General features: G+C 41.8%; 1 protein-coding gene across 1 annotated transcript in view; it reads right to left on the bottom strand.

Annotated features, from left to right (window-relative positions):
• FOXO3 (forkhead box O3) overlaps positions 1-15552 on the bottom strand; it is a gene marked incomplete at its 5' end in the record, with an annotated part of 133789 nt that overhangs the window by 19387 nt on the left and 98850 nt on the right. Inside the window, one exon of the mRNA XM_019538184.1 lies at positions 7362-8800. Within this exon, the coding sequence (XP_019393729.1) occupies positions 7397-8800 (1404 nt within the window). The remainder of the gene's footprint in view (positions 1-7361; positions 8801-15552) is intronic.

The following is a 15552-nucleotide window of genomic DNA, read 5'->3' as shown; positions in this document are numbered from 1 at the left end:
GCAACATGCAATCTAAGGTAAAACAGAAACCACTGCCAGAAGCTAGGAACAATTCACAGTGCTTATCTTTTGGGGTCAGATTCTAGTATCCTTACTCACACTGAGGAGCACCTTATGGTGTGAATAATCCTTCTGACTCAAGGAGTAAGAAACTCTTCGCTGTGAATAGAGATGAGGAATCTGATTCTCAAACCCATGATTTGATTATTTGTGTACTGTCTGCACTTAATTAAAGCATGTTCCAGGCAGGGACCAGTACAGTTTATTAACTGGAATTGTGCATATATAAAATGTAAAATTAATGATAAAGGTATTTTTACAAAGTGGAATTATTTTAATGTATTTCACTACAGCAAGTGCCTGGTCACAATACTATGAGGCTTGGTGAAACACCACACTCAAAACACTCAGCAGCTAATACATGAAACTAGAAACACATGGTGTGCTACACTCTCTTCTGAATCCCTCTGTCAATTTTTGTGGTTTTACAAATGGATTTCCTAGGCTTTCATTTGTTTCTCTTCCCTCACTTATCAACACATGCGAGACCCTGTAGGTAGTCAGAAAACTTCCTAAGGTTCAGATTCACAAGAACATGGGAAGTCAATGGGACCCACTCTGTGTGGGTGTACAGGCCTGTCAACACTGCTCCCCCAAATTTTCTTACAAGATCAGAGACTAACATGGCAACATGAAGCTGATTACAAGAAATATGCTGTGAAAGAAGGGAGAGAAACATAATACATTTATTGTTTTCAGGGTTGAAGTCTTGACTAGGAATAGAAGGTGCTCCTTGGAAAGTTTTTCAGATCTAAGTACGTGTGTGGTAAGCAGGTGTCCCTTTTAGGAGAAGCAATATCTTAGATCTGTAATTCACATAATTTGGGGAAAAAAACCCTGAAATATGAAGAAACCAAGGGAACAATTCACTGTAAAAGAAAAGAACACTCTGGGATGCCTCTAGCAGCTACACATATTTTTTAAATAGCAACTGAATGCAATAAAAAAGGGTTAGTCAATGTTGAAAATTGCAAAACACCTCCTGTGAAGATCTGAATGCCAACGAGTTGAAAGACATATATTTGTAGTATTTCAGAGATGAAGTGGTATCTTATATTTAGAGTTAGGAGAGATGTTAATCAAACTTTTGGGCACAAAATGTTCTTCCTTGGGTTTTATGCCAGAAGACCTGACCAACATCTCTCCCAATTCCAAACTCCTCTAATAAAAGGTATCACACCTCAGCAACTACAACACCGTGAATTCCAGTTTTTGGAGCATGTGCTTAATGTACTGACAGCCCTTACTACACAATTTATTATATGCAAATAATGAGTCAAATGTTTTACCCATCTTCTACTCAATCCTTAACTGCTGGCTTAAAGAGGAGCTTGCTGAAGCAGGCCTTAACAATAAACTCATGGCAATATACTCTGCTCATGCTGACTCCTATACCAGTACAAAGCTTCTCTTAAATCCCTTAGTTACTTGGTAGATTTAATATCCCTTAAGATTTTAAAAGCAATAACATCTTGACTCCATTATAAAAACCCAGATAATTACTACCTGCTACCCCTATACCTGAGAAGTCAAAGAGAGAAGATTACCTTGGGCTGACTCCTGTCCAGGCAGAACAGTACTCTCTATGACACTAGGTGTGTATACACATGAATTTATGCTGGTTTAAATTTACTGTGCAGTAAATTACTGTGCAGTAAGCAGGATTAAGCCACTGTCTACAAGGGCAGATGACTTGGGACTAAATTTAGTCCTAGGTCAGAGCAGCCTATCATGCGCCCCTGTGGCCACTGAGGGGAGCTCCAGCCTCCGGCCACATGGCTGCCAGCCCTTGAGAATAACGTTAGTCCCAAAATGAAGCCAGAGTCAGCTGCTGGCACTTGGGATTAACTTTATTTCCAAATTGAAGCCAGGAGAGGGGGCAGCCAGGAGTCCTGGGGCTGGGCTCAAGGCACTGCTTAATAGACTCAAGGCAGCCCCATGAAAATCCAGAAATGCCAACTCTTAGTTTTCACTCATTTTTTGACTACAGAAAAATAGAGCAATTAGTCTGTTGCAAAGACCTCAGAAAGACTACAGCAGACCAAAATGTTTTAACCACTATGGATTCCTATTTGAAATCTCTAAAACCTTCTTGTGGATCATATATGTACACCTAACAGTGCTAACATTATATGCCACCCTTTGACACTCTTGAAAGTATCACAAGACACCCTAGGGTACCATGGTGCCCTGGCTGAGAATCACTGTTCTTTGGGCTAGTCAAGTTTTTAAAATTAATTTTCAGCAAGCCTTAAATGATACATATAACCATGTGTAAATCTTTACCGTAGGTTGATTTCATCCAAAGAGGCTTCTCCACTTATAAGTAACAAAATCAGCAAGTACTTCAATGCTTATTACATTTTCTCATACACCCGAGAACTTGGCTTCATTAGAGAAGTTTCCATCATCCTCTCTGATGTAACACCATGCTATCCTTTGCAATATGAGTAGAGACATAGGGTCACAGAGAAGTAGGATCAGAAGGGCCTTCCAGAGGTCATCTAGTCCAACCCCCAATCTGAGGCAGGATCATCCCTATCCAAACCATCCCACACAATCTAAACTTTACAAATCCAAAATGGTCTCTGATTTTTACTTGCAGTTAGAAAAACTTGTAAAAATTCCTCTCAACCTGCTTTTGTGGAGACGTTCCACCTACAGTACCAGGAGAAAGTGATGTTCACAGTCACTAATGAAATGATTTCTGCATTAACCTGCTAACACTGAAAGAACAATTACTTTACTAAAGTTGGTATCAGCGGGCTTGATCCTTTAAGGAGGCTGCCCTAGTATTTCATAAACAGTATCAATCTGGCTCAGTTCTCTGGTTTGATCTCATCACACTGAGCACAAGAGGAAATTGGAGTCCTGCAGAATCCAATGAGATAACATATTAAAATCCTTCCTCCCAACGGCTTAATTGCTAAATTGAGACACTTCAGACGTATGTAAAATTCCAGACTATTCTAGCTCTGGAGGCATGTTTAGCACTGCCCTTTTGGTCAATGTTGTTTTGTGAAGGTTCAATAAGTAAGAACAAGCACAAAGGAAAAAAAGGGGGATACAGGACTCTAAGGCTGTAGAAGGAGACACTGATTTAACAGTAAGATATACTCTAAAGAGACATTAAGAGAGAGTGACATTTTTTCATTTATGGATAAATAAAGTAAAAAAATTGGTATGAGAGAGGCACTTTGAGTATTCTTGGGAAGTAGATAAATGAAATACAACTAAAGGAACAGAGGCCTCAACTGATTAAACAAAAAAAGATTAGGGAAATAGGGGAAAAAAGGCCATCAATCTTCTCCCTTTCTTTCATGTAGGCAAAAAAGAAATAGCTTGTTATATCTCACTTGGGGCCTTCTGGTCATGGCATGCATCAGAGGCACTAAATAGGGCAGTGGCATCAGGGAATGCAATATATCTGCATAAAAATTAAACTCACATTTTTATTTGGCCCAACAAAAACAGGCTAGTGGATAAAAGAGAAGAAAAACACAATCTAAATCCCATGTAAGTTTTACAGTATATAGATCTTAAACATAAAACAAAACAGAACTTTATTTCAACTATACAGTTCAGTTTGCACAATCCATTCAGCCTCAGCCAGAGAGCAGATTTTGTCTGCAACTCATGGAACATTCTCTTGAAAATTTGTTTTCTATAACTTTAGCCTTATAAAGGTTTTTTACTGAGATCATGAAGCTATCTAGAAAAACATTTAATTCAAGGCTTTGTATAGCTACATTGAAGCTGGAAAATAACTGGAAAAAAACAACTAAGAATTACTGCCTATTTTGTGTGAGACACCAAAAAAGAGATGCTCACATGGAAACGCATTCTGAAGTGGGATTGTTTAATGGACAAGGAACTATTCATAATCAGCAAATTCAGCAGAAAAATCACAGCTACCCTTGCACCTGGCACCCAATAACTAGCATCAGGTCCAGTTGTCAGAGGCAGTGACAGGCTTCCACACACTGGACAGTACTTCACTGAGAAGAGTTTGTATGGTGTGTCCTCTGTAAGGAAATCTTTTCACACAGACGCACTAGTTTCTTTATTCTCGATGTACAGCCTAAAAAGATAAAGGCAGCTATTCTTTCCCACGAATAGTAAACGCCAATCTTAAGAGGCAGCTGAGAGTGCTTTGCAGGTATTTTTATACAGCAGGCTTATTTCTCATTGCCCAGTCAGCACTCCATGTAGCTATCCTTTACATGTAAGTGGCAGAGTAATGCTACCAAAAGCACAGCATTGTATCATTTCCCTATGCATCTGATTGCTCATGACTGCCTATGGCATTTAGTTTTCGAGAGCCAGTGGCAAACAGCGCTCTTGGATATTTTATTGGGATAACGTTCCTATTTCACTTCAACATATCACAGCAGGATCTGGGATTTCTAGTTCCAAACAGTACATGTACAGTGGAAAGGAAAAACAGGTCCCTCAACAAGTCATGGTGTTTTGGAAGTTTTTTTGGAAAAGTGATCTAGGTTCTGAGGAAGGAAAATCATTCCCCTAAACTACTTAAAACAACTTTGAATTTTTGTAGCATTTAAAGTCTTGTTAAAGTGGTATCTCATGTCGTGGTCATCAGGTTAGGATTCTATAGCTCTGTTCTTCTACAGTGTATTTCCCTTAAGGCCTTCTGCTGACACTTCAATTTAGCAGTCTCGCATCTGAAAAGATATGGCTTCTACTGCAAAGGAACTGCTGGAGCTCTCTCTCAAATAAAATAAAGGATTCGGCCCAGCATCTAGCCGATTACAGAAAGTAGCCTTTGAAAACTAAATGAAGAAATTTTGTGTGGGGCACTATTTTTTCCTTTCAGAGAGAAAACAGCAGTAAGTTACTTCTGCAGTGGACAAAAAAATGCCACAGGTACTTCATCAGCAAGTAATGAACTTCGAACTTGAAAAGCCAAAACCAACAACAAATAGAGAGTTTAGAGAGTATGCTGCAAAATTACAAGATTAATTCCTCTGAACTTTGCTTTGGGATAATCTCAATGTTATTCTAAAGTTAATAGCAATCCTTCATTCTAATTAAGAGCTCGTTTTTATCCTACTAGATTTGGATAAATCAAAGCTAAAAAGGAGGTGTACACCCAATGGAAGAGAGGGGCCACTGCCTCTCTAATGGAGGATTATACCTCCATTGCTCGAGATTGTAGGGAAGCTGTTAGGAAGGCTAAGGCGGAGATGGAACTGGGACTAGCGACACGGATCAAGGATAACAAGAAGTCCTTTTTTTAAATACATAGGGGGGTAAAAAGAAGGTACTGGGTAACGGAGGGCCTCTGCAGGATATGCTAGGAAAGGTGGTGGTCACACCAGATGACAAAGCTAACTTCTTTAACAATTTCTTTGCCTCCATCTTTCTCAGCAGGGACCGGGGCATCCCGCTCACTGGGATCCTTGATGGACCCAGGGGCAGCGCTGCCAGGCCCAGAGTCAGTGAGGACCTAGTCGGGGAACTTCTGGTGGGTCTAGACGTGTTCAAGTCAGCAGGTCCTGATGATCTCCACCCCAGAGTGCTGAGGGAATTAGCAGAGGTCATTATGAGATGCCTGATATGGCTTCATGAGGACTGGAAAAGGGCCAATGTGGCCCCCATTTTCAAAAAAGGGAGGAAGGGGGATCCAGGAAACTAGTGTTAGTCTTACCTTGGTCCTCGGGAAGCTCTTTGAGAAAATTATCCAGGAGCACTTCTGTGAGGGACCAGCAGGGGAGATCATGCTTAGGGGCAATCAACATGGGTTCATTTGAGGCAGGTCCTGTCAGACCAATGTAGTGGCCTTCTATGACCAGGTCACAAAATCCTTGGACGCAGGTGTCGCAGTGGACATAGTCTTTCTGGACTTTAGGAGGCCTTCAACACCATCTCTCACCCCATTCTCATTAAGAAATTACGCAACTGTGGTGTCGATGCCTACAGTCAGATGGGTCACAAATTGGCTGGAGGGCCACACCCATAGAGTGGTAGCGGACAGGTCTTTTGACCTGGAGGGATGTGGGCAGTGGGATCCCCAAGGCTCGGTCCTCAGGCCCACACTGTTCAACATCTTCATCAACAACTTGGACAAGGGGGTGAAAAGCACCTTGTTTAAATTCGCGGACGACACTAAGATGGGAGAAGTGCGCACAGTGGAGGAGAAGGACAGGCTGCAACTAGACCTAGACAGGTTACTGGGGTGGGCGGATAAAAACAGGATAGGATTCAATACTGACAAGTGCAAGTGCAAGTGCAGGCTGTTCCCCCAAGCACTACCAGGAGTAATGAGGAACAATGGCCATAAGTTGACTGAGAGTAGATTCATGCTAGATATTAGGAGGCACTACTTCACAGTCAGGGTGGTTAGGATCTGGAACAAACTTCCAAGGGAAGTGGTGCTTGCTCCTACCCTGGGGGTCTTCAAAAGGAGGCTAGATAATCACCTAGTTGGGGTCATTTGACCCCAGCTTTCTTTCCTGCCCATGGCAGGGGGTTGGACTTGATGATCTACTCAGGTCCCTTCTGACCCCACCTACTATGAAACTATGGATACCTATCCTCTTCTTATAATAAATTAAAAAGGGAAATAGGGCAATTTGGGAGAACACATGCCATGATCCAGTGAATATGGGTGTATCAGAAGCTGGATGGATGGGCCACGGTGAAAACCCAAACAACATGGGGGAGTAAGAAGGATCACAGATGCCAGAGCAAGATTTACAAATACAGATCTCACCCTCCTTATAAAAAGGTAATGCTGAGAAATCCACAAAACTAGAAAGGTCAAAAAGTCGTGAAGAGGGTAATATCTAAAAATAAATTGTGTGACAGGCCAAGCCTGCTGGTGTTCTGTGGAGAACTCCTAATGACATTAAAAGAAAACATGTGCAGGAAAGACTACAGGATTGGACTGTAACGATAGAGGTCATGGAATCTGAGCACAGGTACCTAAGTGCAGTCTTAAGTGTGATGCTATTCTGCCTTGAGTTCCTCAAAAACACTGAATATATAAGGTGGGTGAGTCTTCCCCCTTACAACTTTTTTTGTGACTAAATCTTAATGGTATGATTACTCATTATAAAAGTAGATTCATTAATGGATTTTCAGGACTTGAACAGGGTGGAATAGAGTTTTATTTAGGCAACTAAGTCCTCTTAGATACCTGATAGGTGGAATAGAAATTGGCTCCAAGTTCACCGCAGAGCATATTAACACTATTAATGCATATGAACTATCAACTTCTCAGCGTGACTGCCAATAAAAAGTAAGAGATTAGTATTTTACTTCTACAAGGTACTGACCTGCTTTGCCCATTTCCTCTGTTCCCAGCAGTCCTTCAGCCAGGCACCCAACTCTGTGATGAAGCCTGTTTAGCACCAGTGAAGTTCCCCACATTTAGAGTGACAACGTTCTGAGCTGAGATGAGGGAATCAAAATTAAAATCCAACCCGTCTGCATCCATGAGCTCACTGCGGATAATGGAGTCCATGTCACATTCCAAGCTCCCATTGAAAATATCCAGGTCCAAATCACTTGGGAATTTATCATGTCCCATGACTGGAAGGTTCACACCAGCAGAATACAAAGAAGAGCCTGAGAGTGAATCAGAAAGTGTTTGCATAGACTGATTGACAGGTGACTGCTGCTGGTGTTTGGCTGACCCCAAGCTGTTCGTGTCATTTAAGCCCATGTTACTGACTGAATTCGACAAGGCACGACTGCCACTAAGAGGAGAATTCGGAGATGGATGCTGGTGGTGGAGCAGGTTCTGATTGACCAAACTTCCCTGGCTGGACTGAGCAGCAAATGACATCATTGGGTCATTACGAAGCATTATATTCCTGCGTGAGTTTTGGGCAGACACAGCAGTGCTGGCTTGTGACATGAGCGGATCTGACTGTGTCATCATGACATCACTGTGACTAGGTGAATCAGATGCCAGCAGGTCCTGAAGTGTCTGGTTGTTGTAATGAGAAATGGAGGAAAAGGTAGCTTGCTTGTTCTCTTGTATAGTTTGCATGGGAGACTGGCGGAGGGAATTCAGAGAGGATGGTCCAAACACAGCATTGTTGAAACTACTGGATGGAGAACCAAGACCCGAACCTTTGGAGCCATATGGAAAACTGGAGCTTCTTTGCATCAGCCCCCCAGAAGGTGACTGCTGGGAAGAGGGGAGCGTTATATTGTCCAGAAGATCATCCATGAGATTATCCGTCAGTCCATCGTTTAAGTTCATTGTGCCTGCCATATCCGTTAGCCGAGGCAACTCAACAGTACACGGCTTATTTACTGATGGGGACAAGCTCGATGGACTACTGTACAGCATTGGGGAAAGTGGAGCATCATCATCCTGAACATCATCCAGTTCAGTACTTGCCAATATGGGTGACAAGCGGCCACTTATTGTACTAGCATTTGAATTTGTACGAGATCGGAAATCTGTCCAGGCATCCAACTCATCGCTGCTACGGGATGTTGGGCTCCCTGGCCACTTGGAAAGCTGAGAAGGGCTGTCATCACTCACTTCTTGTGCGGCTTGTTGAGTTGCCTTCTTCTTAGCGGCTCGTCCCCTGCTCTTAGTGTACTTGTTGCTATTGTCCATAGAAACAGCACGTCTCCTTGGGGCCTTCCCTCCTTTCCCACCATCTGGGTTGATCATCCACCAAGAGCTTTTCCCGGTTCCTTCATTCTGCACCCTGATGAATCGACTATGAAGTGATAGGTTATGCCGGATTGAGTTCTGTACAAAAAGAATGAAACAAGCGATCAAGACAGGCACCACGCCCTCTGCTAGTCTACTCTCCACCATGCAAAAAAACAGTAAATGAAGCCCAAGGAACAGATAAAAACCCTGAGCCACTCTAATGCTTTAAACTGGTCAGGCAGGGGATGCAAACTGCCCAGATTTTAGCTCTCAAATGTGGTAGTAAGCTCCCCTTAAATCATTCAACTGCAAGAAGAAAAATAAAAACACAGAACCCCACGTCCCAGCCATTGACAGCTGGTGGACTGGCACTTTTTCTTCCTGTTGACCAAATAAAACACCCTGGAGGCCAGTAGTATAACGACGGGTGGATAAGTAGGGCACAAGTCCCAGGTACTGCCAAAGGAAGAAAGGGACACCAGAATGGAGCTGTGGAATGACCTTCCCTCCCATATCCTATTTCTCCATATGTGCACACACATACTCTGCACCTTCCCTGCTCTCTCTCTGGCTCCAGAAGCAAGGAAGGCAGAAAAGTAGCTGCAGCGTGTAGTGGAGGATTGGATGGAGACTCACTGCTATACAGGAGGAGATGTCTGCTTTTTGCCACTGACAACTGGTGTTTTTTTGGTGGCTCACTATGCCTACTGGCAGCAAAAAAGGGGGCTGACATGTCCCTCATCACAGCAGCAACCCTCCAGTTGTTCCTCCATTCAATGCCACTTCTCTGCCTTCCCTGCTGCAGAGGGGGAAGAATGTATGTGTGGTGGGGGTATTGGCCAGTTACTGCTCACTTAATCCATGTGTGGCAGAAGCCTAACTACTGTCCTGACTCCCTTGAAATAAGGACTGCAACCACTTAGCTAAAACAGGTCAAAAGGCTGGGCCTTTCACTGCAGCATATGTGAGAGCGTCTGTATTCTTCACTGCAATGCAACATTATATATGCTTTATAAGACTCCTGTGCAGATGGCAATTGCTACCCCTGGTCCTCCCACAGAAGCTGCACCGTGGAGGTGGAGTATACCATTTCATTCTGTTGGTGGCATCTGAATTATGTCAGCACTGTACCTGCTCTGTTGCTTTGACACCCACAACATCTCCCCGATCTCCTTAAATTGTTGGGTATTCATCCACTATAAAATCATTAGAACAGCAGGACTGTCCCCTTAAAAAGTCAAGTAAAGTCAAAATCTAGTCAGATGCCAAAGGTAACTGTCCACGGGGAATAAAAAACAGAACTCTGACTATGCGCCAATGGACAAGGTGCACATGTTCTCAAAAAACTGTGTGAACTCACGCTATGGTGATCAATGGCAGTACAAAAAAAATCTAAGATGAACAGAAAACAACCAGTCCCTGGTAACATTTGTAAAACTGCTCTAAATTCACATGGGTGTAAATAAGACTGAGATCTGGGACTACAGCTTAAAAAAAAAAAAAAGGACTAGGAAGCAGCATTTGTCTGCAAAAGGTTTTCTAGGCTTCTTGTTTCTATCTGTAAGCTAAAGAATTTTGGAGCTATGCCATATTATCTTGGCAATACAGTTGTACTAATGCTGTATGTTAAATAGGAACAAGTTTAAAAAGTCACAGAAGTTTTTTTTCCCTAAAATATTGGCAACTGTCAGCTTTATCTATGTGGAAGATACAAATACATGTGTTCTACCAGCATGTTTTAAAAACAGAAAGTCAACAGGATTTCAGTGTAATCAAACAAGCCCAATGAGTGTTTTCCATTTACTAAGTGCTTAAGGGATTCCAGTTTCAAATGGACAAGGAACGCTTGCAACCAACAATTATTCATAAACATCTTGGCATTCATGCCATTAGCATAGAAGGATGTTTGACGTAAATGAACTGAAGACATGTTGGGTGTGTGAAGAAATACAGCCCAGCTGATTTTTTTTCTCTGTTCCTTTAAGCATAAATCTTCCCCCCCCCCCCCCCCCAGTGCTGTGGTTTTGGTCAGGTTCAGTTATGAACAACACCCCTAACTTCTTTGCACGCATGAGCCCCAGACACATTCTTGACTGTCTTCTAATGAAAAGAAAAAAATCAAATTCAATTACATCTCGGAACAGTCTTGAAATAAAAAACAAACCCTGCACAATATGGCAAACAAGACTTTACAATTATACTACACTGAAATTTGTGTCAGTGTCTCTGTTATTAACTCAAATACTGTCAAAGAACAATACTAAAAAAAGATAATTTGGTTTGATTCTCAGTGCAACAGTTCCTCAGGCTAGTTAGGAATGAATTTTTATTATTAAATTAATGAGGTTCTAGTCACATTTTGAGTCTGGCAAGAATCTGTTTTAACAGGTATTAACCACATCCCATAAACCCTGGGGTCACCCTCACAGACCTTTTAAATAAGTTATTGAGTTTTTTTTAAAGGAGACCAAAATGTCCTACTGAGGTTCTGATCCTGAACTGGACATAGGGGGGTGAGTTCTTGTGCTCATGCCATGTTGACCTCAGTGATGCTTTGCACAGGAGAGCATTTATGACATGGGTCCATTTACTTGACTAAGTCTAGCTGTACACAGTAAAAGAAAGAGCTATGCATCATTACAAGCCACTGCAACAAGAACACAACTAAGACTAGGCACACAATCTATACATGCAAAGCTAGCAAATATTTATGCAAAAGAAAACAGTCTTTTTACAGAAACCAACAAAGAAAAACTGGCATTGATAAAAGAATGGCAGACTCCATACCTTCAAACACAAAAATAAATTGCCCAAAATGGCAACAGCCAATGATTTTCAATACAAAAGCAACCGGTCATCTGCTGGCAGAAAGACTTATTTCTGCCAGCTGTAACCTTATCATAGATATTTTCCCCTAAAAATCCAAAGTGCTCAGTGCCTCAACTTATGCTGACTACACAGAGTTGACAGGCCTAGCATCTTCCAGGACAAGGTGCTCTGTGCATGGAAGTGAGTGGTAATCTTCCAATCAGAATCGTGTATTACATGTAATGAAAGGATGTAACAATCATTTTTAATAAAAATGGGTGCTTATAGAAAAGTTTGTGTCCATCTTCTGTTACACAAAATGCCCTTTGCCCACCACCTAAAGCCTTTCTTCACCGATTTCTGTAAAAAAGATTGTTTTCTTTTAGCATATTTACTGGCCACCAGAGTTCTTTCGCCCCAATTCACACTCTCCCATCAAGTATTTCCTTAAAATACAATGCTTTTGTATAGCCTTCCCATATTAACTTCCCCAGTAATGTTTTTTTGCTTCCCTGTGCTGGAAGCACTGTTACATCTATTGTATCTGTCCAAGTCAACTAAAGCCCTATCTTGCCACTGACATACAACAGGACTGACTATTCACACAGTAGGCTGCTGGGACTAGGATATCAGATTGTAAACTAAGCAGAAGCAACCCCATTTGAGACATGGTTTATGTAGTTATGTAACTAGATTAAAAATGTAAAAAAGTCTGGAAAATTTTCACCCACCAGGATCTGCATTAAAGATGCATACTACTACTGTGACAAACCACAAAGGAAAAACAAAAACTCAAGAAAACACAAAAATACAACAGGAAACTGCTCACATTTGAATTAGTGGGAGTTTTGCCTTTGACTTCACTAGGGGTAGAATTAGGCCATTAAGACATGTAACAAATTTGTCCAGGCCTAAATACAAGGAGGAGCTTTAAAGCTATGACAATGGTGCTTTTGTAACTTGGTATTGGGGAACACGTGCAATGTGACTTGTGGTAGCATAAGGGTAAAGAATCCTGGAAAAGACCTATCACAGACCACTCCTGGCAAGAGAAGTCTGATGGAGGTAGACCACAGGAAGAAATGCTTGGGGCCTGACATTTGTCTTGTGGGAGTTAGAGGAGCAGGGGTTAGGAGGCCAATCACTTTCTTCTGGATCCTTCACCATATACTTGCTTGCTTTCCTTGCACATTTGCACCTTCAACTTCCTTATACAGTCTCATGTGTGTGTGAAAAGGACCCAACACTTGTGTGCCAGACAACAGTCCATTAACATACATCTGTTTACTGGTAAATAATCAGAGAATAGATCATCTTCACTGATAGGGGCAATACTTTTTATAGACTCCAGAGCAGTGAACTTCATGTCCAGTAGGCAAGGATTTACCCACTGCATGGAATTTAGGTAGTTGCCCTTGAGAGAATCAGCCAAATCGTGCTCAAGAGAACAAATGTGTCTATCGTATCCTGATACCCATTTCTTTCAACGTTCGGACAGGATTACAAACTGGTCAGTTGACACAGCAAAGCATTTTGTCACCACTAAGACCTTATGGACTAGATTTAACATAGATGCTTTATTTCTCTTTTTCATAAAAGCTCACAATTAAAAAGTACTTGAATGTTCCATCAGGGTCAAGCAACGCTGGCAGACCCCTAAGTCTTTAAAAATGCAAGAATATCCCAGCCCCTCCTACCCTGGGTTTGTTTCAGATTCTTCCAAACTGTGTTTACCTTGCGAAGCCCATCCATTAACTCAGACACCAGCTGCAAGTGCTTCCCCTGGAATACAGAGACTTTTTTGTCTGGAAGCAACATGTGGTATCAATTTATCACTCTCAACAACGCAACAAGGAATCCACTCACTTTAAAAATAAAAAGCGAGTTGTGTAACTTAACTCTTAAATGCCTCTGCTTAAAAAAAAAAAAAAAAAAAAAAAAAAAGCCTAGAGATTAGCAAGATGAGGTGCAGCTGGTGAACGCTGAGTCCAAGTTACATGCTGGTCTGTAGTCAGTCTAGTATTTTATGGCAGTTAATTCATTATTTCAGCTACAGATTGCTAAATTGTAAAATCCCATCTACGAATCTAAAGCAGTAGTTAATTTTAAGAATAGATGCACTTGGTAGTGAGACAAAAAGCAACACTATCTAACGAGCCCATAAATGCTAGTTTTTGGAAGGTTAATAATCTGCTGTATACATTATTGAAATATTTTAAAGCTGGAGCTTTACTGTACAAATTTGGGTGATGGGAATTTAGCAGGAATATCTGCAGAAAGGCATATATTCTTATATATCTAATAGCTTAGCATAAAAGCTGAGCATAAGATCTAATAAGAGCCTAAGATCTAATAGCTTAGCAAAGAAATGGTGCAAGCAATTTCAGTTTGCCGGCTCTGTGCTGGCACGTGGCTATAGAATGCCAGCCTTATTTCTGAACACCATTAGTTGGTAGAATACCATCCTCTAACCTAACTCCCCCTTCTCTTAATTTTCTCAAACAAAACCATCTGGGATGAGTATTTCTGTTCTTGGCCCCAGCCTGACATTGATTTTTTTTTTTAAACTTAGGAGCAAAATCCACCTAGTCATCTTTGAAATATGTGAAAATTCAAACACCCACTGTGCATATATCCTGATCAGAACTGGTGGCTCATACAATGGAGCACACACACAGAAGTCCCAGATGTTTGTTTCCCTCAGTGAGATTGGAAAAGAGGGTGGGGAGAAACCAACCAGTTCAAGTGGGAAAAGAATGCTTTTAAAATAATGCTTTTTGCCAATTTTGCCAAAGTTACCAATTTTGCTCAAGTGTATTAGAACATCTTGTTTTCTTTTGGTGGGTATTTTTGAAGGACGTATTGAATAAGAATCTCTTGATGAATTGCCCATTTGTTAGCTTTCCAGGTCTGCAGTGTTGCTCTGAATAAAGTAATTTAAATATCCACAGAACTTTCCCATCCTTCCTGTCACTTTTTTTCTTTTCAGAAAAGCAGGGAAATGCTACGTAGTAATTGGTGTTAATACATTATAGAAGCAGAGAATCCAAGTACTCAGACAGAAGAAGTTTAAGAAGTCATGCTTTCTCTCGCAACCTTAACTCAACTGTATTGCACACAAGTGGTATTTTTATTTCCTGTTTCTTGTTAAGTATGATGTATTTTTGTTTGTACTGATGTTCACCTAAGTCAGGGATCACCAAAATACAGCCTGCTGGTTAGATCCAGCCCACAAAGCCCATGGGTCTTCCCAAGGTTCTGGAAATATGGCGGCATGGAGAACAGTGGCAGTATTAAAGGGGGACCCCACAAGCTGGAGTCAGAGCACAGAGCTGTCATCTGGCCAGTGGTACTGTTTATGGGGCAGACTATTTGATGGTGGGAGGTGTGGTGGCTGTGTGCCTCAAGGAACTACAGCATTTACTGCTGCCACTGCCAAATTTCAGCCCCACGGGCCAGATGACACGGCTCCATTGTCCAGATCCGGCTCACAGACCAGCTCCTAGGGCTAGGTGAATTTGGTAACACCAACCTAAATGGTTAAATTTAAAAAGATCACCATGAACCCCTGGGTCTGCATGAAATACACACGCTTGCTTATACACAATGAAATGGTTTTGATATGGATTCATTTGCTAGGGTCAATCTTTGATATTATCTGTAAATTTATTAAGGCAACTTCTATGTGAATCACAACAAAAAAAAACAACAACTCAGAGCTGGCAGGGACAGAACACAGCTGGCACAAAAGTGAGCAGAGGCTCATTATGTAGGGTGACCATACATCCCAGTTTTAACTGGGAGGGTCCTGGATATTGTAGGCCATCCCGGTGGCCCAGCTGGTTGGTGAAAATGAAAACAAAAGTCCTAGATTGGCACCACCCCACCTGCATTGCCCAGCCTGGCTCCTCCTAAGCAGCAGCTGGAGGCAAGGAGTGAGCTGGGCACTGCTTCTCCTGCCTGGGGCATGGATCTGCCAGGGGGTGGGTGGTAAAGGGTCAGGGTCCCAGATTTCCATAAAAGTATTACGGTCACTCTAT

The sequence above is a fragment of the Crocodylus porosus genome, unplaced genomic scaffold (assembly GCF_001723895.1).
Source record: "Crocodylus porosus isolate Cpor-Errol unplaced genomic scaffold, CroPor_comp1, whole genome shotgun sequence".
Lineage (NCBI taxonomy): Eukaryota > Metazoa > Chordata > Crocodylia > Crocodylidae > Crocodylus > Crocodylus porosus.
This window is presented reverse-complemented; position numbering and strand designations above follow the sequence as displayed.